Below are 24,310 nucleotides of genomic sequence, written 5' to 3' on the forward strand. Positions count from 1 at the left end.
GCTTTGATGACAGCTTCCACTCTCGCAGGTATGCGTTCAATCAGGTGCTGGAAGGTTTCTTGTGGAAAGGGAGCCCATTCTTCATGGAGTGCTGCACTGATGAGAGGTATCGATGACGGTCAGTGAGTCCTGGCATGAAGTAGGCATTCCAAAACATCCCAAAGGTGTTCTATAGGATTCAGGTCAGTACTCTGTGTAGGGCAGTCCATTACAGGGATGTTGTCGTGTAACCACTCCGCCACAGGCCTTGCATTATGAACAGGTGCTCAATCGTGTTAAAAGATGCAATTGCCGTCCCAAAATTGCTCTTCAACAATGGGAAGCAAGAAGATGCTTCAAACGTTACTGAAGGCCTGTGATGTGATAGTGCCACGCAAAACACCAAGGGGTGCAAGCCCCCTCCATGAAAAACACGACCATACCGTAACACCACTGCATCTGAATTTTATTGTTGGCACTACACATGCTGGCAGATGACGTTCACCGGGCATTTGCCATATTCACACTCTGCCATCGGATCGCCACATTATGTTCCGTGACTCGTCACTCCACACAACGTTTTTCCACTGTTAAATTGTCCCATGTTTATGCTCCTTACGCCAGAAGAGGTGCCAATGAGCAGCCTCTCGACCATGAAATCCAAGTTTTCTCACCTCCCGCCTATCTGTCATAGTACTTGCAGTGGATGCTGATGCAGTTTGAAATTCCTGTGTGATGGTCTGGATGGATGTCTGCCTGTTAAACATTACAACCCTCTTCAACTGTCGGTGATCTCTGTCAGTCAACAAACAAGGTCGGCCTGTACGCTTTTGTGCGTATGTGTCCCTTCACGTTTCCACTTCACTATCACATCTGAAACAGTGGACCTAGGAATGTTTAGGAGTGTGGAAATCTCTTACAGATGTATGATACAAATGACACCCAATCCCCTGATCACGTTCGAAGTCCTTGAATTCCGTGGAGCGCCCCCTTCTGCTCTCTCGTGATGTCTAATGACTATTGAGGTCGCTGATATGGAGTACCTGGCAGAAGGTGGCAGCAAAATGCACCTAATATGAAAAATGTATGTTTCTGCGGGTGTCCGGACACTTTTGATCACGTAGTGTAACAAAAAGTCTGACAGTTAAATGTAATCTTGCACTGTTGGACTACAGTGGAAGTATTAGCTGCTTTACTGAATAGCGTCCATAAAATTTCTGAAGAAAATATCATAGTCATGGAAACACAGGAATCCAGAAACCATGATTTTCAGTTGTTTCACAGAAGTTAAAATATTAATGGAAGAATCAACTTCAGGAGAGGATATAGCTTTGCATCACTAAAATAATAAATTTTATAGGGAAACAAAATCACTCTGCAGTTTGCTCTTTGCATCCCACCTGCATTATACTCACACCTCTCATAACTTCTTTGCATCTAGAAAACATATGGTTTCCATATCACAGATATTTTGCTTGTTTGATTCCAGCTCAAAACCTATCACTGAGATGAGACTAAAGACTTAGGTAAGAAAAGACAGATTGGTACTTACCATAAGACATGCGAAGTTGCAGAAAGTCTCAATTAAAAGACCAACATTGTGCATGTCACAAATAGAAATGTATTTTTTACGGATAGTAGCAATCTCTCTTTTTCTGCAGTGTTGCCATTCCTATGTGCAGTTTCCATTGTTTTATACAGACATACTTCATTACAGAGAAACATGCTAACATCTGCTGTAATATTAATATTTGTGAAATCTCACTTAATGTTTTGTATGTTTTATTTTGCAGATTGTATTTTTTCTACTGTCCATGTGCCTCTTTTGTATGATTGCTTGTGGCATTTGGGAGACAATGGTAGGTCGTTATTTCCAAGTATACCTGCCTTGGGACCAACTGGTTCCTTCTGAGCCTCTAGAGGGTGCTACTGTTATTGCACTACTGGTGTTTTTCTCGTATGCCATTGTGCTCAACACCGTCGTGCCTATTTCTTTGTATGTCAGGTATGTTTGTAATAATTCTGGTAATATGTATGTTCAGTGGAGAGAACACTGTAATGAATTTAATTTATTTTTAGAGTAATATGAATAAGATTGATATTCTACCAGTGTAAATTTATAGTTTAAAACCATAATTTTGGTCTGGTCTAGTACAATAATGCATCTCCAGTTCTAGAAAACAATTCTACCTCTTCTTCACTCCTTCCCCCCCCCCTCCCCCCTCAATTGCCCCATCACCTTTTCCTTCCCTCAGCATTTTCTTCTCCCCCATTCTCTCTCTCTCTCTCTCTCTCTCTCTCTCTCTCTCTCTCTCTCTCTCTCTCTTCTCTTTCACCCTTTTCCTCTCTCTCTCCACCCTTCCCCCCCACTCTCTCTCTCCCTCCCTCTCTCCCCCTCACACCCCCCTCCCCCTCACCCCCAATCCCCCTCTCCAACCCCTCTCCCCATCTCTCACTCCCCTCTCTCCTCTCCTCTCTCCCCTCCCCCTCTCTCCCCCTCCCCACTATCGCCCCCTCCCTCCCTCCCACCCTACCCCTCCCTCCTCTCTCTCGCTCCCCCTCTCTCTCGCTCCCCCTCTCTCTCGCTCACCCTCTCTCTCGCTCCCCCTCTCTCTCGCTCCCCCTCTCTCTCGCTCCCCCCTCTCTCGCTCCCCCCTCTCTCGCTCCCCCTCTCTCTCGCTCCCCCCTCTCTCGCTCCCCCCTCTCTCTCGCTCCCCCCCTCTCTCGCTCCCCCCCTCTCTCGCTCCCCCCTCTCTCTCGCTCCCCCCTCTCTCTCGCTCCCCCCTCTCTCTCGCTCCCCCTCTCTCTCGCTCCCCCCTCTCTCTCGCTCCCCCCTCTCTCTCGCTCCCCCCTCTCTCTCGCTCCCCTCTCTCTCTCGCTCTCCCCCCCTCTCTCTCGCTCTCCCCCCTCTCTCTCGCTCTCCCCCCCTCTCTCTCGCTCTCCCCCCTCTCTCTCGCTCTCCCCCCCCTCTCTCGCTCTCCCCCCTCTCTCTCGCTCTCCCCCCTCTCTCTCGCTCTCCCCCCTCTCTCTCGCTCCCCCCCTCTCGCTCTCCCCCCTCTCTCTCGCTCCCCCCCTCTCTCTCGTTCCCCCCTCCCCCCTCTCCCCCCCTCTCCCCCACCTCTCCCCCCTCTCCCCCTCGCTCCCCCCTCCTCTCTGTCGCTCCCCCCTCCTCTCTGTCGCTCCCCCCTCTTCTCTGTCGCTCCCCCCTCTTCTCTGTCGCTCCCCCCTCCTCTCTGTCGCTCCCCCCTCCTCTCTGTCGCTCCCCCCTCCTCTCTGTCGCTCCCCCCTCCTCTCTGTCGCTCCCCCCTCCTCTCTGTCGCTCCCCCCTCCTCTCTGTCGCTCCCCCCTCCTCTCTGTCGCTCCCCCCTCCTCTCTGTCGCTCCCCCCTCCTCTCTGTCGCTCCCCCCTCCTCTCTGTCGCTCCCCCCTCCTCTCTGTCGCTCCCCCCTCCTCTCTGTCGCTCCCCCCTCCTCTCTGTCGCTCCCCCCTCCTCTCTGTCGCTCCCCCCTCCTCTCTGTCGCTCCCCCCTCCTCTCTGTCGCTCCCCCCTCCTCTCTGTCGCTCCCCCCTCCTCTCACTCGCTCCCCCCTCCTCTCTGTCGCTGCCCCCTCTCCCCCTTTTTCTCATTCTTCATCATTCTTCTCCTTGGCTGTCCATCTTCTTACTTATGCTCTCCCAGATTGCATCCCTTCCCTTTCCTCCTCCCTCTCCTCTTTCCTTCTGCCCCAAAGGTCACAGCATTCATATGCTGGGTACAGTCTTGGCGACCCCAGGTTTTCTGAGCTGGGGCTGGTACGCGCTGCCAGTGCCCTCACCATAAGTTCTGGGCATGCTTCAGCGATCGCTGTGCTGCACAGCAGTGGAATGTTGTGTGTCTGAGGAAATGGGAAACTTGGCTTGACCACACAGATCGTGAGGATGGAACAAATGTCTGTATTTAAAAAAAAAAAAAAGAGAGAGAGAGAGAGAGAGAGAGAGAGATAGAGATAGAGATAGATATGCTGCATGCTGATGAGATGCATGGCTGTTGAGGGGGACCAGTTGTTAGCGGGCAACCTCTGGGGAACCTGCCGCATCTCAGTTGTATATGCCTTACTCAGGCATGCAGGGCTCTTTCTGAGTGGATCCTTACTTCCCTAGCTGCTCGTGGGACCGAAATGGATCCTCCGAAACCCTCTTTTTCCTCCTCCCAGTGGAAAGGGTGGGCCACCGGAAGGTTCCAACACCCAAAATCTATCAAGAGGGCTTGCATAGTCAGGCCCCTGACTCCGTCGCTTCTTTGACAAGTCCAGTCTTTAACAACAGAATGCATTCAGGTCCTCAGAATGTGTTTCTCATAGTGAAATGGAAGGAGAGTAGTTTCGAGAAGGTGTTGCCCTTCTATATACAAAAGGCTTTGGAGGGAATCTGTGGCGCCTTAAAATTGGTGAGGTGCTTGCGCAATGGGACCTTGATAGTGGAAACTTCGAATTCCCAGCAGGCAGCTAACCTCGAAACTGCTAAATGCCTTGGGTAATATGCCGTAGACACTGAACTGCACCGCACCTCGAATTATAGCAAAGGTGTTGACATACCGGGATCTAGTCAACATTCCCAAGGAGGAACTGCAACGCGAGTGGGCTGCGGAAGGTATAGTTGACGTGAAACATATCGTGAAGAGGCTTGATGATAATCTTATCAAATCCGACTCCTTTATTCTGATCTTCAGTAGCACAAAACTTTTTGAGCGTGTTAAGGCTGGCTTCCTTCGCCTTAGTGTGAAGCCTTATTTCCTGACCCCAATGCGCTGTTGTAATTGTCAGTGTTTTGGCCATACCACCTTAGGGTATAAAGACGAAGTGACTTGGGGCAACAGTGGTAAGGCCACTAGTTGGTTGCTAGTCTCCAGCCAAATGTTTCAATTGCTCTGGAAACCACCCTGTTTGGAGTAGGGACTGTCGAATCTTTTTAGAGGAATGCAATGTGCAGGAAATGAAAACCACCAAGTGTGTCCCCCACGATGAGGCCAAAAAGAGGTGTAAGTCGATGCAGCCTCCCACATTTGCTACAGCTTTTGTGTCAATGGTTCAGAGGCCTACTCCAAAAGTGGTTGCCTCTACACAGACGGAGGTGGCGAGTGTTGGCACTAACACCTGCAGATGTCAGTGCACTTGCAAGGCAGCAAGTGTTTCAGAGCCTGTAGCCCCTACTCAAATAGCAGACAAAGGTACAGTTGCCCACTTGGGCCAGCCCCTGGTGCCTCCAACACCTGAGACTGTTCAGAAGCCCCATATGGCCATTACCACTCCCACGTTGGCAACCACCATAGCCCACCACACTGCAAAAGCTCCTATAAAGCAGCAACAGCAGGTCAAATCATGTGATAAACTGTCTGACCATGTAAATGTCATTTTATGTGATGCTTCATCTGACTCTTCCCCAGAGCTGGATGAGTATGATGGATGTGTGGGGCAATCATCTCACCCCACGACTGCCCCTCCACCTGCTACAGTCTCCCCACCCTGTCAAAAAGATAGGATGAAGGTGCTACCCCTGTCATAGATGGCTCCCGTACTTCAGTATAACTTGCAGGGGTTCTCTCAGGGTAGACCACTGTGTCTGTGTCTCCAGGAGATTTGTTTCCATCAATCGTACTCCCCTGAGCTACGAGGCTATACACTCCGCAAAAAGGGTGACCTGCATGGAGAGGGAGCTAGAGAAGGCGTAGGTATTTTCGTCAGGATGGATAACCACTCCTCGCCTCTCTCACTTATGACGACTTTAATAAGCTGTTGATGTGTCTGTGAACATGTATTATCCATTGACTGTATGTCCCCTTTACTTGCCCCCACATGATGCAGTTAATGAAGAGGCGCTCACTGACCTTATTACTCACCTTCCCCAGCCATTCATCAGCTGTGATGATTTTAATGCCCAGAATGTGCTTTGAGGCTCTGCAGTTACCTGTCCCAGGGGTAGAGCAATTGAGAGGCTTCTCCTATCATCATGTGCATACTTGCAAAATGTGGGACAGAGCAGTCACTTCTGCACAGCAACTGGATCGTTCTGTGCCATTGACCTCTCACTTTGCTGTCCAGCTCTTGCACAGCAGTGATCACTTCCCGATCTGGTTTCACCTGCCAGATGGCATGGGCTCCAAATGGAAACTGCTGCAATGGGTGCTCAGTAGAGCCAACTGGACAGTTCGAACATTGTGCATGTCGAGGCACGGGTGGATCATATTACCAAAATGGTCCGCCTCGCCGCTGCAACATCCATTCCACAGTCCATGGGCCACCAGAAGAGTCAACCCATCCCTGGGTGGTGTGCCGAATGCCGCTCTGCAATTAGGACCAGGTGTGCAGCTCTGCATAGGTTCCAGTGTTGGCCAATTGCTGAGAATCTAAACACAGATCTCGATCTGTTTTTGAGCGGGCCCTGAAGAACTTGCCGTCATGCACCCATACCAACCTCTCTATCCATCCACCCCCCTTTTCTCCATCCCCCCATCCTCTCCCCTTTTCTCCACCCCCACCCTCTCCCCTTTTCTCCACCCCCCACTGTCTACCCTTTTCTCCACCCCCCACCCTCTCCCCTTTTCTCCACCCCCCACTGTCTACCCTTTTCTCCACCCCCCACTGTCTACCCTTTTCTCCACCCCCCACTGTCTACCCTTTTCTCCACCCCCCACCCTCTCCCCATTTCTCCACCCCCCACTGTCTACCCTTTTCTCCACCCCCACCCTCTCCCCTTTTCTCCACCCCCCACCCTCTCCCCTTTTCTCCACCCCCCACCCTCTCCCCTTTTCTCCACCCCCCACCCTCTCCCCTTTTCTCCACCCCCCACCCTCTCCCCTTTTCTCCACCCCCCACCCTCTCCCCTTTTCTCCACCCCCCACCCTCTCCCCTTTTCTCCACCCCCACCCTCTCCCCTTTTCTCCACCCCCCACCCTCTCCCCTTTTCTCCACCCCCACCCCCTCCCCTTTTCTCCACCCCTCACCCTCCCCTTTTCTCCACCCCCATCATCTCCCCTTTTCTCCACCCCCACCCTCCCCTTTTCTCCACCCCCACCCCCTCCCCTTTTCTCCACCCCCACCCCCTCCCCTTTTCTCCACCCCTCACCCTCCCCTTTTCTCCACCCCCCACCCCCACCCTCTCCCCTTTTCTCCACCCCCCCACCCCCACCCTCTCCCCTTTTCTCCACCCCCCACCCCCACCCTCTCCCCTTTTCTCCACCACCACACCCACCCTCTCCCCTTTTCTCCACCACCACCACCACCCCCACCCTCTCCCCTTTTCTCCACCACCACCACCACCCCCACCCTCTCCCCTTTTCTCCACCACCACCACCACCCCCACCCTCTCCCCTTTTCTCCACCCCCACCTGCCACCCCCACCCTCTCCCCTTTTCTCCACCCCCACCTGCCACCCCCACCCTCTCCCATTTTTTCCACCCCCACCCTCTCCCGTTTTCTCCACCCCCACCCTCTCCCGTTTTCTCCACCCCCACCCTCTCCCGTTTTCTCCACCCCCACCCTCTCCCGTTTTCTCCACCCCCACCCTCTCCCGTTTTCTCCACCCCCACCTGCCACCCCCACCCTCTCCCATTTTTTCCACCCCCACCCTCTCCCGTTTTCTCCATCCCACCTCCACCCTCTCTCCTTTTCTCCACCCTCACCCTCTCCCCTTTTCTCCACCCCACCCCCACACTCTCCCCTTATCTCCGCCCCCACCCCCACCCCCACCCTCTCCCCTTATCTCCGCCCCCACCCCCACCCTCTCCCCTTATCTCCGCCCCCACCCCCACCCTCTCCCCTTATCTCCGCCCCCCACCCCCACCCTCTCCCCTTATCTCCGCCCCCACCCCCACCCTCTCCCCTTATCTCCGCCCCCCACCCCCACCCTCTCCCCTTATCTCCGCCCCCACCCCCACCCTCTCCCCTTATCTCCGCCCCCACCCCCACCCTCGCCCCTTATCTCCGCCGCCACCCCCACCCTCGCCCCTTATCTCCGCCCTGTCCCGCACTGTCTTCTTGACATTTGATGAAGTTCAACTCCCATCGAAAATCAAAGCAGGCTGTGAGGTAATTTCCGTTCGCCCTTACGTCCCAAACCCTACGCGTTGCTATCGGTGTCAGCGGTTCAATCACACCAGCCAGTCCTGTTCCAATCCGGCCAAATGTGTTGTGTGACAAGGATGCCAATGAGGGTGCTCGTCCACCTCCATCCCCGCGCTGTATCAACTGTATGGGTGACCACGCTGCTTCCTCTCGATATTGCCTCGTTTTTAAAGACGAAAAGCTCATCCAGGAAATCAGAGTGAAGGAAAAGGTGTCGGCCTTTGCTGCTCGAAAATTATTCGCCAGTCGACAGCCCACCATGTTCAGAAAGGAAAATACAGCACTGTCCTTGCTTCTCCTCGGCCAACAAAGGAGGCGGCCACGCAGACTTGCGACCTCACATTTAGTACCACGGTCGTCAGATCGGCCAGCGCAAAGATCGCCCATTCAACCTCACCACTTTTGCCTGCCCACTCTATGGCTCACCCTTCATCGGGTTCTGCTAAATCTTGAGCCCAAAAGTCAGACACCAAGATTTCGAAAAGAGAGCATACTTGTGAAGATTTTTTACGTACCCCAACTTCACAACCATCGGTTCCACCTCCTTCTTAACATCATATTTCCAAGAAGGCTACTAAGAAACCCAGTTCATCTCCTTCTCCGCCAAGGTGTGTTCTAGGCGCGCAGTCCGGAACCGCGCGACTGCTACGGTCGCAGGTTCGAATCCTGCTTCGGGCATGGATGTGTGTGATGTCCTTAGGTTAGTTAGGTTTAAGTAGTTCTAAGTTCTAGGGGACTGATGACCACAGCTGTTAAGTCCCATAGTGCTCAGAGCCATTTGAACCATTTGAAGTACCGTCTGGCGGAAATCGCCCTCGGCCGTCTTCTGTGTCGCCGAGGCGCACTGCTGGCGGCCGATCAACCAGCCGATCGCTGGTGGCAGGAGCTGCTCCAGAACAACCTATGGATCAGGATCTTCTGCCTTCGGCTGAATGCCATTCCATGCTGTCGGTCGCAAGCTCTGAGCAGTCGATGAGTTGACAGCAACCTTGATCACATTCCTCCATTTTCTGTTCACCCTATGTCCATTATGCACTGGAATATCCACGGCATTCGAGCCAATCGGGTTGAATTGTCGATCCTCTTATGTTCCTACTCGCCGGTCATCTTCTGTCTTCAGGAAACTAAGCTGCGTCCCCATGACCGCTTTGTTCTCCCCCATTTTCAGTCCGTCCGATTTGATCTCCCTTCTGTTGAAGGCACTCCAGCCCATGGAGGACTCATGATTCTTCTCCATAATACTCTCCATTATCACCCAATCCACTTAAACACTTCCTTCCAAGCTGTCGCTGTCCGTCTTTCCCTTTCTGGATATACCTTTTCTCTTTGTGCTGTATACATTCCATCGTCCACACTAATGGCACGAGCTGATCTCCTTCATCTTCTTGGTGAGCTTCCACCCCCCTATTTGCTGGTTGGGGACTTCAATGCCCACCACTTTGGGTATCTCCACATCCTTGTCCACGTGGCTCACTATTGCTAGATGTCTTCCACGAAGCGGATCTAGTTTGCCTCAACACTGGGGTCCCTACATTTTTGTCTGCCTTCACGACAAATTTCTCTCACTTGGATCTTTCGGTCGGTACTGTTCCGCTAGCTCGGCGCTTCGAATGGTTCGCCCTTGACGGTACACACTCGACTGACCACTTTCCATGTGTCCTTAGACTGCAGCCTCAACTGCCATATATGTGCCCGCGACGCTGGAAGTTTGCCCAAGTCGATTGGGCACTTTTTTCGTCTCTAGCGACATTTGATGACCGTCACTTTCCCAGCGTCGACGATGAGGTCACACATCTTACCGACGTTATTCTTACAGCTGCGGAACATTCAATACCACGCACCTCCGAATTGCCCCGGCGCCCCCCAGTTCCTTGGTGGAATGAGGCGTGCCGTGACGCAATACGTGAACGGCGACGTGCTCTTCGCGTTTTCCGCCACCATCCTACTTTGGCCAACTGTATCCGCTACAAGCAGTTCCGTGCGCAATGCCGTCGCGTCATCCACGATAGCAAGAAGGCAAGCTGGAAATTCTTTATTAGCTCATTTAACACCTTCACTCCCTCCTCGGAAGTTTGGAGTCGGCTTCGACGGTTATCAGGCACGCCTAGTTTCTCCCCGGTCTCTGGGCTCACTGTCGCGCATGATACATCAATGGACCCCGTCGCAAATTCTAACTCATTGGGTCAGCACTTTGCTGAGATTTCGAGCTCTTCAAATTAACTGCCAGCATTTCTCCCGAAGAAACGTGCAGCGGAAGTGCGACCTCTTGCTTTCTCCTCTCAAAATCGCGATAGCTACAATACTGTTTTCTCCATGCGGGAACTCCAACATGCACTCTCTTCTTCTCGCTCCTCTGCCCCAGGACTGGATGGTATCCACGTCCAAATGTTGCTGCATTTACCAACCCATAGTCTGCGTTACCCCCTTCGCCTTTATAATCTAATTTGGACTGACAGTACTTTTCCCAGAGGATGGCGGGAAGCTATTGTTGTTCCTGTTCCGAAACCTGGAAAGGACAAACATCTCCCCTCTAGCTATCACCCCATTTCTCTCACGAGTAGTGTATGTAAGGTTTTGGAGCATGTGGTGAATTGCCGTTTAGCTTGGTGGCTGGAGTCCCAAAGTCTTTTAACACCTGCCCAATGCGGATTCCGAAAGCATCGTTCTGCAGTTGACCATCTTGTTTCTCTCTCCACTTATATCATGAACAATTTTCTCCGGAAATGCCAAACAGTAGCAATATTTTTTGATCTGGAGAGAGCATACGATACCTGTTGGAGGACTGGCATCCTCCGCACACTGTTCTCTTGGGGCTTTCGAGGTCAGCTGCCCCTTTTTCTTCGCGAATTTATGGCAGAGCGCACATTTAGAGTGCGGGTGAACACTACTCTCTCCCGTACTTTCTCCCAAGAAAACGGGGTACCCCAGGGCTCCGTGCTGAGTGTTGTACTGTTTGCCATTGCCATAAATCCAATTATGGATTGTCTCCTTCCTGATGTCTCGGGCTCCCTCTTTGTGGACGATTTTGCAATCTACTACAGCTCTCAACGGACCAGCCTTCTTGAACGACGTCTTCAAGGATGTCTCGATCGCCTCCACTCGTGGAGCATCGAAACCGGCTTCAGTTTTTTCTCCCAGTAAGACCGTTTGTGTTAATTGTTGGCGACATAAGGAGTTTCTTCCGCCCTCCTTACATCTAGGTCCTGTCAACATTCTGTTTTCAGACGTCGCTAAATTCTTGGGTCTTATGTTTGACAGAAAACTGTGCTGGTCCTCCCACGTTTCCTATCTTTCGGCTCGCTGTCTGCAATCCCTCAACACCCTCCGTGTCCTGAATGGTACCTCCTGGGGAGCGGACCGAGTGGTTCTTCTCCGCCTCTATCGCGCCTTAGTGCGCTCAGAATTGGAGTATGGAAGCATAGTTTACTCCTCTGCTCGGCCATCTATTCTTCGTCGTCCCGACTCTATCCACCACCGTGGATTACGTTTAGTGTCTGGAGCTTTTTACACCAGCCCTGTGGAAAGCCTTTCTGCTGAGACTGCTGAACCTCCGCTGTCCAATCGGCAAGCAGTCCTTATGAGTCGTTGTGCTAGCCATCTGTCTTCCATGCCTGCTAATCCAGCCCATGACATTTTTTTCGACGCCTCCTTTGATGTAGGGTATGCAGGCCGCCCCTCCTCCCTACTACCACCGGGAGTCCGCTTCCGTCAACTGATCCATTCTCTTTCCTTCCGTTTTCCTAAAACCTTCTTGACAACTTGGGGTACAGCACCGCCTTGGCTCCATCCCCGGATCTGCCTGCTCCGTGACCTTTGTCAGTTTCCCAAGGATGGTACCCCTTCACTTGTTTATCGTCGGGCATTTTCTGCTCTATGTGCACAAATGACAGAAGCCACATTTATTTACACTGATGGCTCAAAAACATCGTTAGGTGTAGGGAGTGCCTATATTGTTGGCGACACCCCAAATCAATTTCGGCTTCCTGACCAGTGTTCGATGTATACTGCGGAGCTATACGTTGTTCTCCAGGCTGTCCACTACATCTGCCGCCATCAGCGGATACAGTATGTTATCTGCTCAGATTCTCTCAGCTCTCTCTTCAGTCTCCAAGCTCTTTACCCTGTCCACCCTCTGGCCCACGGGATTCAGGACTGTCTGCGCTTGCTCCACCTGGGGGACGTCTCGGTGGCGTTCCTCTGGCTCCCGGGACACATTGGTATACGTGGAAATGAGGCGGCCGATATGGCGGCCAAGGCTGCAGTCTCTCTTCTTCGGCCAGCTATTCAATCGATTCCCTTCGCCGATCTACGGAGCGTTTTATGTTGTCGTGTTGTTCTTTTATGGCACGCACATTGGTCGACACTTCCCCATAATAAATTGCGGGACGTGGAAGCTCTTCCTTGTGCTTGGACCTCTTCCTCCCGAACGCGTCGTCGGGAGGAGGTAATTTTAACTTGACCCCAGATAGGGCACTGTCGTTTTAGCCATCGACATCTTTTAAGCGGCGATCCTCCCCCACTCTCTCCCCACTGCTCTCAGCTTTGGACGGTAAGACACCTTTTAATTGAGTGCCCCCATTTTACTCCGTTACGCGCCCGTCTACAGCTGTTGCCAGATATATCGTCAATTTTAGCAGATGACACGCGCTCGGCCGATCGTGTTCTCGAGTTTATTAGTGCCAGTGAAATGACGTCAGTCATTTGAAGCTTTTTTTGGGGACAACCAACCCCTTTCTGTAGTGGATTTTTAAGCCTTCCTTCTGCTTTTAGTTTCTCCAGTTTTTTGAGTTTCCTTCCCATTGCTGCTGGTTTCCATTTTCGGGTTTTTACTGTTTCCTAAGTCACGGACCGGGCGCTAATGACCATAGCAGTTTTGCGCCCTAAAAAAAAAAAAAAAAAAAAAAAAAACACCCTCTGCACCTGTGGACCCCTTTAATCCATCACCTTCTGCCCCTGTGGACCCCTTTAATCCATCACCCTCTGCCCCTGTGGACCCCTTTAATCCATCACCCTCTGCCCCTGTGGACCCCTTTAATCCATCACCCTCTGCCCCTGTGGACCCCTTTAATCCATCACCCTCTGCCCCTGTGTACCCCTTTAATCCCTCTCCTTCAAGACACACACATTCATTCAACATACCTGAAGGCTCTCCTTCATGAAAGTTTTTATACAGTGCTGTGTGTGGATTAGTGAATGCTGAGTAATGTGTATTAATGTTTTTTGAAATTTTTGTTAACACTACATAATACTCATTACATATAAAACTTTAAGTACTGTATTTTTATCGAAATCCACAATTGCTTTTAACATAACAAATTCTTTTGTAGTGTGGAAGTGATAAGATTTGCCCAGAGTTTTTTAATAAATTGGGATGAAAAAATGCATTATGAGAAAACAAATACATCAGCAAAAGCTCGTACAACCACTCTAAATGAAGAACTGGGACAGATTGAATATATCTTCTCGGATAAAACGGGAACCCTTACTCAGGTAAGTTTTATGCCGGTTATTGGTAGTAATCCAAGAAAGTGAACATTCATTTAACAATTCACTGCACAGTGAATACATTGTGGAACTATGAGTGACGATTGGAATCAGCCATTCTTCAACCTATTTTGTATATTCTACAATATGCAGAATATGACTCATCTCATTTCTGATCCTATTCCTGTGCATGCTAAACACTACCACCACTGCCACCAGCAAGAACTGCAACAGTTGTTTCCTTAAATTTATAGAAATAACAGAAAGGTCATCGACATACAGGCACTATAAAATAATTAAAATTATATTGGCATTAAGATTTCATTCATATATTTTGTGCCCGTGGCCTCAAAAACACTGTGCCATTATTACATGCGCAAGTGATGCAGGGAAATTGAAATTTTAAGTAATGTTATTTCCCTGAATGAAAAAAGGAAAAAATATATTAAAGATGATGTCGGAAAGATATGCTACCTTTTGGCATTCACATTCTAATGGACTCTGACGGAAATACTAGAATGCAAGGTGTAGTGTCTCTTGGGGAGTGGCAATGTGCTGAGCAAATAAAAGCATATAGAATCTTAACAATAATTTATTAACATTAAGAGTCACTAAATAAACAAACAGTGAACACTTAATTTGCAAGCTCTTATGGTTCTGGAGAAAGTGCCTTGTAAGGCAAATAAATAAATATGTGTTACAGTTCTCCACTGACAAGCAAATGTAGAAAGACAGTTGGTTACTGTTCGTTTAGCACCACAGACAAATACAAGCTTAATAACAATGGAAAAGCCTCATGACAGTATATAAAAAACAACATAGAATTCCAAAATTTTAAGAATGATAAAGGCGTTCTGGCAAATAAATAAATGATAATTTTTTAAAAAAATATTTACAGCCAACAGCCAATTAAAAGTTCACAGTAAGTGGGGCACCTCAAAAAAGTATTTAAGTCAGTATTTGCCGGCTATGGCTGGTTACAAGTTAGAGACTGAAAACATCTTCATGACGGTACTAGCAAAGATTAACTTTTGTTGCTTTAACCAAAAGGAACCACCATCCGCAGCTACTTACAATAAGGCTTAGAAGAAGCATCTTAATGGAGTAGCAAATACATGTCACTAACGGGTTCTTACAACCTAAATATTGACTTAAAACGTTTTTCTGGTATCAGATTAATAAATCAGGTAAAATGTCTTATGCCAACAAACAAATTAAAATTTTTTAAAACTAAAATTAAATTATTGATAATCAGTTTTTAAAAATTAGCAGTTCGTGCCATTGAACAGCCAGAAATAGCAAGTCGAAATCCTTAAATTAATTTGTGCTCACTGAGGCAGCAGAAATATGCAGAATAATGGATAATAACAGAAAATGGTGGCAGTATCACAAAGGGTCCAGCTCACCCAAAATGTGGCTCAAGAATACAAAATTATAGTAGGAGCACATAAATTTAACTGGCTGGCCAGTTGCTAGTTGCTTTAAGAATTAGATGCCAATTGAGGAGCCTGAGAGCCAGCACATAGGAGTGGGCTTCTTTACCAAGCATGTAATATAATTAATAATAATAATAACAATATTATTACTATTATTATTTAATTATATAATTTTATAATAATAATATTATTATTATAATTATAATTATTGTTATTCCCGTGGAGGCCCGGGAAAGGAATAGGCCTCCAGTATGTTCTGCCAGTCGTAAAAGGCGACGAAAAGAACAAACCACTAATAGGGCTAACACCCCTTTTAGTGTGATTAGTTGGTTCAGGACAGAACTAAAGAAGCCTCGGACAAGCGCCGTCATGGTCGGGGATGACGCTTGAACCCTATGCCCGCCCACAATGGTAACGACACTGCTAGCCAACTGGAAAATGATTCAAATCCAAATAGAGGTGTTTTGCAGGATATGCTTTCAGCAACCACCCTAGAAGGAAAACAAAGACAGAAGATGAGATGGTCAGATGAAGTTAATCGACACCTCATGTTCTGTTATTACCAAGCAACAAACCTAGGAACCAACACAACTGGAAACAGATCTCAAGCATACACAACATTTATTACCAGATACCCAGAATTAAAATTTTTAACAGAACAACGACTAGCTGATCAGATCCGTGTAATAATCAAAAATAACAGGATACCCCAGTCAGAATTAGAAAACATCAAACAACAAGTACAACAAATACTGGAACAAAATAATGTGCAATCAGAAGAAGAAGAAAATACGGTAATGGACTCAAACATTCCAGAGCAAACAAACAAAGAACAACACGCATCAATTAAACAGTCAGAGGAAAACGAAATCTTAAAGACAGCCACCAGAACAAGCACAAATAGAACACGAAGTGACACACATGTTAGATATAGAAGAGAAATTTCAGCTGACATATATAGAATACAAAGACACAAATACAGACATTAGACCATTCTTGCATAGACTGCCAAATAACCCACAAGTCGAAACAACAATAACAACTAGCAACACAACCATATACAACAAAATAAATGAAAAATAAATGAAAATACAACTATGGAAGAGTTACAACTACTGGTTTATATAGGAGCACTCACTACACTAAATATACACACTAGGCAGAGATCAGAACCAACCAACACACAGAAGAAACCCACAAAACCAGCATGGAAACACAGGCTACAGATCAGAATAGAAAAACTGAGAAAAGACATTGGACAGCTAACACAATTTATAAGAAATGAAATATCAGACAAAAAATGAAAAAGGTTAGGTAAAATCTAACAACAAGAAGCGATAGAGCAATTAGATGAAAAGAAGCAGAAATTACAAGCATTGGCCAAACGACTTAGAAAATACAAAAAAAGTGAAAATAGGAGGAAACAAAACCAAACATTCAACACAAACCAAAAGAAATTTTACCAGACAATAGATAACACACACATTAAAATAGACAACCCACCAAACATAACAGTCATAGAACACTTCTGGAGCAACATATGGTCAAACCCGGTACAACATAACAGGCATGCACGGTGGATACAAGCAGAAACAGATACATACAGGATGACACCACAAATGCCTGAAGTGATAATTTTGCAACATGAAGTCATCCAAGCAATTAATTCTACTCACAATTGGAAAGCCCCTGGAAAAGATAAAATAGCAAATTTCTGGCTAAAGAAATTCACCTCAACACATTCACATCTAACTAAATTATTTAACAGTTACATTGCAGATCCATACACATTCCCTGATACACTTACACGTGGAATAACTTATCTGAAACCTAAAGATCAAGCAGACACAGCAAACCCAGCTAAATATCACCCCATAACATGCCTACCAACAATATACAAAATATTAACTTCAGTCATTACACAGAAATTAATGACACATACAACACAGAACAAAATTATAAATGAAGAACAAAAAGTCTGTTGCAAAGGAGCACGAGGATGTAAAGAGCAACTGACGCAGAGGTGACATATCAAGCTAAAACTAAACAAAGGTCGCTACACTACGCATACATTGATTACCAAAAAGCTTTTGATAGTGTACCCCACTCATGGTTACTACAAATATTGGAAATATACAAAGTAGATCCTAAATTGATACAGTTCCTAAACATAGTAATGAAAAATTGGAAAACCACACTTAATATCCAAACAAATTCAAATAATATCACATCACAGCCAATACAGATTAAGCGTGGAATATACCAAGGAGACTCATTAAGTCCTTTCTGGTTCTGCCTTGCTCTCAACCCACTATCCAACATGCTAAATAATACAAATTATGGATACAATATTACTGGAACATACTCACACAAAATCACACATCTGCTATACATGGATGATCTAAAACTACTGGCAGCAACAAATCAACAACTCAACCAATTACTAAAGATAACAGAAGTATTCAGCAATGATATAAATGTGGCTTTTGGAACAGACAAATGTAAGAAAAATAGCATAATCAACGGAAAACACAGTAAACAAGAAGATTACATATTGGATAACCACAGCGACTGCATAGAAGCGATGGAAAAAACAGATGCCTATAAATATCTGGGATAGACAAAAAATGGGAATAGATAATACAAATATTAAAGAAGAACTAAAAGAAAAATATAGACAAAGACTAACAAAAATACTGAAAACAGAATTGACAGCAAGAAACAAGACAAAAGCTATAAATACTTATGCTATACCAATATTGACCTATTCATTTGGAATAGTGAAATAGAGTAACACAGACCTAGAAGCACTCAATACACTTACACGATCACAATGCCACACATATAGAATACATCACATACATTCAGCAACAGAAAGCTTCACATTAAGCAGAAAGGAAGGAGGAAGGGGATTTATCGACATAAAAAACCTACATTATGGACAGGTAGACAATTTAAGAAAATTCTTTATAGAATGAGCAGAAACTAGCAAAATACACAAAGCAATCACTCATATAAATACATCGGCTACACCACTGCAATTTCATAACCACTTCTACAACCCTTTAGATCACATAACATCAACAGATATGAAGAAAGTAAATTGGAAAAAGAAAACACTACATGGCAAGCACCCGTATCATCTAACACAGGATCAAACAATAAACACCAGATATTACAGCAAGCATATTATTTAAGATCCCAATACCACAACAGATAAATGCAGACTTTGCAAACAACAAATAGAAACAGTAGATCACATCACAAGCGGATGTACAATACTAGCAAATATAGAATACCCCAGAAGACATGACAATGTAGCAAAAATAATGCATCAACAGCTTGCCTTACAACATAAACTTATAAAACAACATGTTCCCACATACAAGTATGCACCACAAAATGTACTAGAGAACGATGAATACAAATTATACTGGAACAGAACCATTATAACAGATAAAACAACACCACATAACAAACCTGACATCATACTCACCAATAAAAAGAAGAAATTAACACAACTAATTGAAATATCCATACCCAATACAACAAATATACAAAAGAAAACAGGAGAAAAAATTGAAAAATACATCCAACTGGCTGAGGAAGTCAAGGACATGTGGCATCAGGATAAAGTTGACATTATACCAATTATACTATCAACTACAGAAGTCATACCACACAATATCCACCAGTACATCAATGCAATACAGCTACATCCAAACTTATATATACAACTACAGAAATCTGTAATTATTGACACTTGTTCAATTACCTGAAAGTTCGTAAATGCAATGTAACATATACCGTACAGTTAAAAGGAAGTCACGCTTGATCAAGGTCTGCGTCACCTTCCATTTTTAACCAGACATAACGTCTGAGACAAGAAAGAAATAATAATATAATATAATATAATATAATATAATATAATATAATATAATATAATATAATATAATATATAATATATAATATATTATAATATATAATATAATATAATATAATATATAATATAATATAATATATAATATAATATAATATGATAATAACAAATAATTCTTCTAAGCCGTGTAACATTATATTAATAAAATTTCCACTAACACGGGTGCATTCACACAGAAATCAACTTTGAAGAACATAACAGTGAACTTGTACCCTGACCACCAAACTTGCATAATCTGAACCCAAGGGAATACATTCGGGACACTACTGGATGCCATCTCTGGCCCACAAATCACCAGCATGTAATTTTGGGAACTGCGAGTCGTATGCTTAGACATTTGGTGCCATGTACCTCCGGAAACCTACTGAGGTCTTTTCAAACCTACATGATGGGGAATCACGGCTGTGTTGGGTTCCAGAGGTGGACAAACTTGCTACAAAACAGATGTTTACAATGTTTCGGCTCAACTATTTACGTACACACGTGTGCACCTGTGTTTGTTGGTGGCTTGCTTTAGACTTTGTTCTAGGAGATTAGCTATCTTGTCTTTACCTCTCTATTCAAGTGTAGACCAGGACAAGTACAGCCCAATCCTCAATAGCATCTGCTGGAACAGCAACAATATGAGATCTTGCAGCCGTGCCGAAGAGTCCACCCAGCTCCAAGTTTACTCGAAGTTGTGGTTGGTCGTGGCACCACAGGACCTCCACAAAACCCACACACTGCTGTGATTTATGTTTTTATCCAGGCTGTTTTCAGCTGCCTCAAATGTCACAAGTGATGCTCTGCTAAAATCCTTAATGTTCCTTCCAAGTTGTCTGTTAACTGGCTGAAACTAACTCCCCCCACCTCCACCCCCTTGCTGCTCTCATTCTTTTTTTCTCCCAACTTATTTGTAAGATTCCCAGTATTGTTCTGGGGCAGCGTACATCCATATATATTTGTATAAGGTTTTCCCCCCTCTAATCCCAGTAGTGAGCAGTATCTATTGGTTAACTTTGTTTTGAGTTTGACAAAAAAATATTTGCCTGTCCACTGATTCTTGGCCACTTTTCCCCAGAACCCCATCTCTTTCCTCCTTGGAGTGTTATAGTTCAGATTACATGTGTACTAATTTTGCCTGAAGGACAATAGACATATCAGATTCGGTTAATTTAACCAGATAAAATTTTTTGATAATGTGCTAACTGTAACAGTGATACCTATTTGACATATCTGAGAACAAAGGAAAGGAAAGAGACAGCTATTCACACCTGTAGCTGATTGAAGTGTGGTCATAGATGCAAGTGTATATTTGTCTTTTCTCTTTTTTGTTCACTGTTTATATCTTAGAATAAATGATACTGTAATTTTAACTATGTAATGATACAAAAATGATTTTGTATTATTTATGTAACAATAATATTCTGTTTTGAGTTGGGGATCTATGAGAGTTATTATTTTGCTTATAAGAAACAGATTTTAGAAGTGTACTCTATCCCATCTCTTTTTCATTCCTGTGTGTGTGTGTGTGTGTGTGTGTGTGTGTGTGTGTGTGTGTGTGTGAGAGAGAGAGAGAGAGAGAGAGAGAGAGAGAGAGAGAGAGAGAGAGAGAGAGAGAGAATTCTTAATTTAATAATTCTGTTTCAGAATATAATGACGTTTAACAAATGTACAATTGCTGGAAAATGTTATGGGGACATATTTGATGAACAAACTAATGAACTTATAGAAATCACTGAGGTAAGTGCATGGAAAGACATTTATTTGTGATCTTATTCAGCATCTCACCTTATGTAGGATTTAGGTAGTGATAACTTGCTGGTTCAGACAGTTTGTCAGTATGAGAATTATTTGATTATAAATGCCTGCTTAAACATTTGGGAATGCTTATCATTTGGTTAACACGTACATTAGTTACTGATGTAAACACAGAATTAGAATAGTATTGTGTTAAATATGTCAGTAGATGAAAATGTAGCCAATATGCATTGGTTCTGGCAGCTTTCAACTGGAGTTAGTGAGAAATGAAATATCAGAGTTAAAATGATGAGGAAGAAAAAATACAGAGGGGTAGTATTTGAAGAGTGAATCATTTTGTTAAGTCCATTTACCATAAGCTTAAAGTGAAAATTTTTTGTGGAGAGTGAGGAATAAGGAAAATGTGTCATTGGCCACAGTATCATAATGATATTGAGTTTCTTTTATTTCATTTTTTCCGGTGCCTACTTTCAGTTTGAGGAAGTTGTTTGTATACATCACAAAGTTTTCTAAGACTCGCACCACCTCTCGCATCCCAGATTCCAACATTTTCAGGTGTTCCAGTCTTCTTTCTTAAGGCTTCTCACTGCACTTGCTTGTGTGACATCTTTCCAGCACCTTGAAGGTCTGCCATGCTTTCTAGCCATCTTGTGTCTGCATGTGTGTCCATACCCGAGTAGGCCCTAGAACTGTGCTATTGACATCCATGATCTCCCTGATTCTGTAATATCTAACATGAGTAAGGGCGGAAAATCCGTAACTCTGTCTCCAAAAATCCATCTTGGCAGTCAGTCAATCTGTCTCTGAGATAGTTCCCACAACGCTGCACCACATGTGATAATTTCAATAATGAAATGACAGATGATATGTTCTGTTTTGCGTTACATTGTTAATCCAAAGGATGCCATTTATTTGTTTTATGAGTCGCTTGCCATGGCCAGTTTTGTTTCTTGTTGTTGTTGTTGTTGTTGTTGTTGTTGTTGTTGTTGTTGTTGTCTTCAGTCCTGAGACTGGTTCGATGCAGCTGTCCATGCTACTCTTATCCTATGCAAGCTTGTTCATCTCCCAGTACCTACTGCAGCCTACATCCTTTTGAATCTGCTTAGTGTATTCATCTCTTGGTCTCCCTCTACGATTTTTACCCTCCACACTGCTCTCCAGTACTAAATTGGTGATCCCTTGATGCCTCAGAACATGCCCTAGCAACGATCCCTTCTTCTAGTCAAGTTGTGCCACTAACTCCTCTTCTCTCCAATGCTATTCAATACAACCTCATTAGTTATGTGATCTACCCATCTAATCTTCAGCATTCTTCTGTAGCACCATATTTCGAAAGCTTCTATTCTCTTCTTGTTCAAACTATTTATCATCCATGTTTCACTTCTGTACATGGCTACACTCCATACAAATACTTTCAGAAACAACTTCCTGACACTTAAATCTATACTCGATGTTAACAAATTCTCTTCTTCAGAAATGCTTTCCTTGCCATTGCCAGTCAACATTTTATACCCTCTCTACTTCGACCATCGTCAGTTATTTTGTTCCCCAAATAACAAAACTCCTTTACTATTTTAAGTGTCTCATTTCCTAATATAATTCCCTCAGCATCACCCGACTTAATTCGACTACATTCCATTATCCTCGTTTTGCTTTTGTTGATGTTTATCTTATACCCTCCTCTCAAGACAGTGCTCTGTCAAACTCTTCACGCAGTATCATATCTCCCATTTCATCTTCATCTACATACTCTTCCATTTCCATAATATTGTCCTCAAGAACATCGCCCCTGTGTAGACCCTATACATACTCCTTCCACCTTTCTGCTTTTCCTTCTTTGCTTAGAACTGGGTTTCCATCTGAGCTCTTGATATTCATGCAAGTGGTTCTCTTCTTTTCAAAGGTCTCTTTAATTTTCCTGTAGGCAGTATCTATCTTACCCCTCGTGAGATAAGCCTCTACCTCCTAACATTTATCCTCTAGCCATCCCTGCTTAGCCATTTTGCACTTCCTGTCGATCTCATTTTTGAGACATTTGTATTCCTTTTTGCCTGCTTCATTTACTGCATTTTTGTATTTTCTCCTTTTATCAATTAAATTCAGTATCTCTTCTGGTACCCAAGGATTTCTACTAGCCCTCGTCTTTTTACCTACTTGATCCTCTGCTGCCTTCACTATTTCATCCCTCAAAGCTACCCATTCTTCTTCTACTGTATTTCTTTCCCCCATTCCTGTCAATTGTTCCCTAATGCTCTCCCTGAAACTCTGTACAACCTCTGGTTTAGTCAGTTTATCCAGGTCTCATCTCCTTAAATTTCCACCTTTTTGCAGTTTCTTCAGTTTTAATCTACAGTTCATAACCAATAGATTGTGGTCAGAGTCCACATCTGCCCCTGGAAGTGTCTTACAATTTAAAACCTGGTTCCTAAATCTCTGTCTTACCGTTATATAATCTATCTGATACCTTTTAGTATCTCCAGGATTCTTCCAGGTATACAACCTTCTTTCATGATTCTTGAACCAAGTGTTAGCTATGATTAAGTTATGCTCTGTGCAAAATTCTACCAGGCTGCTTCCTCTTTAATTTCTTAGCCCTAATCCGTATTCTCCTACTATGTTTCCTTCTCTTCCTTTTCCTACTGTTGAATTCCAGTCACCCATGACTATTAAATTTTCTTCTCTCTTCACTACCTGAATAATTTCTTTTATCTCATCATACATTTCATCAATTTCTTCATCATCTGCAGAGCTAATTGGCATATAAACTTGTACTACTGTAGTTGGCATGGGCTTCATGTCTATCTTGGCCACAATAATGCGTTCACTATGCTTACCCACACTCCTATTTTTTTTATTTGTTATTAAACCTATTCCTGCATTACCCCTATTTGATTTTGTATTTATAACCCTGTATTCACCTGACCAGAAGTCGTGTTCCTCCTGCCACTGAACTTCACAAATTCCCACTATATTTAACTTTAACCTATCCATTTCCCTTTTAAAATTTTCTAACCTACCTGCCAGTTTCTTTCTCCTGATAATGACGTCCTCTTGAGTAGTCCCTGCTCGGAGATCCGAATGGGGGACTATTTTACCTCTGGAATATTTTACCCAATAGGATGCAATTATCATTTAATCATACAGTAAAGCTGCATGCCCTCAGGAAAAATTACGGCTGTAGTTTCCCCTTGCTTCCAGCCGATCGCAGTACCACAACAGCAAGGCCGTTTTGGTCAGTGTTAGAAGGCCAGATCTGTCAATCATCCAGACTGTTGCCCCTGCAACTGCTGAAAAGGCTGCTGCCCCTATTCAGGAACCACATGTTTGTCTGGCCTCTCAACAGATACCCCTCAATTGTGGTTGCACCTACGTTACGGCTATCTGTATTGTTGAGGCACGCAAGCCTCCCCACCAACGACGAGGTCCATGGTTCATGGGGGGTTTTATTTATTATATCATTCATACTTCTGTTTTTGATTACTGTGTCACTCCGAAGTATTTAATGTTATGATACCCTTTAACAAAATCGGCATGCACTTGCATATCATTAACAGTATTTTCTCCTGCCTTCATATATCCTGTTTCAGATATAATATGTCCCCATTTTTCATATTATTCTTTTAATTTGCAAAGC

General features: G+C 44.9%; 1 protein-coding gene across 3 annotated transcripts in view; it reads left to right on the forward strand.

Annotated features, from left to right (window-relative positions):
* The window catches only part of LOC126412042 (phospholipid-transporting ATPase ID), a 583,312-nt gene that overhangs the window by 395,784 nt on the left and 163,218 nt on the right, over positions 1 to 24,310 (forward strand). For all 3 annotated transcript variants that reach the window (XM_050081421.1, XM_050081418.1, XM_050081419.1), the window contains exons 7-9: positions 1,773 to 1,984; positions 13,404 to 13,566; positions 20,566 to 20,658. In XM_050081421.1, coding sequence (XP_049937378.1) covers positions 1,773 to 1,984; positions 13,404 to 13,566; positions 20,566 to 20,658 — 468 coding nt within the window. The remainder of the gene's footprint in view (positions 1 to 1,772; positions 1,985 to 13,403; positions 13,567 to 20,565; positions 20,659 to 24,310) is intronic.

The sequence above is a fragment of the Schistocerca serialis genome, chromosome 7, assembly GCF_023864345.2.
Source record: "Schistocerca serialis cubense isolate TAMUIC-IGC-003099 chromosome 7, iqSchSeri2.2, whole genome shotgun sequence".
Classification (NCBI taxonomy): domain Eukaryota; kingdom Metazoa; phylum Arthropoda; class Insecta; order Orthoptera; family Acrididae; genus Schistocerca; species Schistocerca serialis.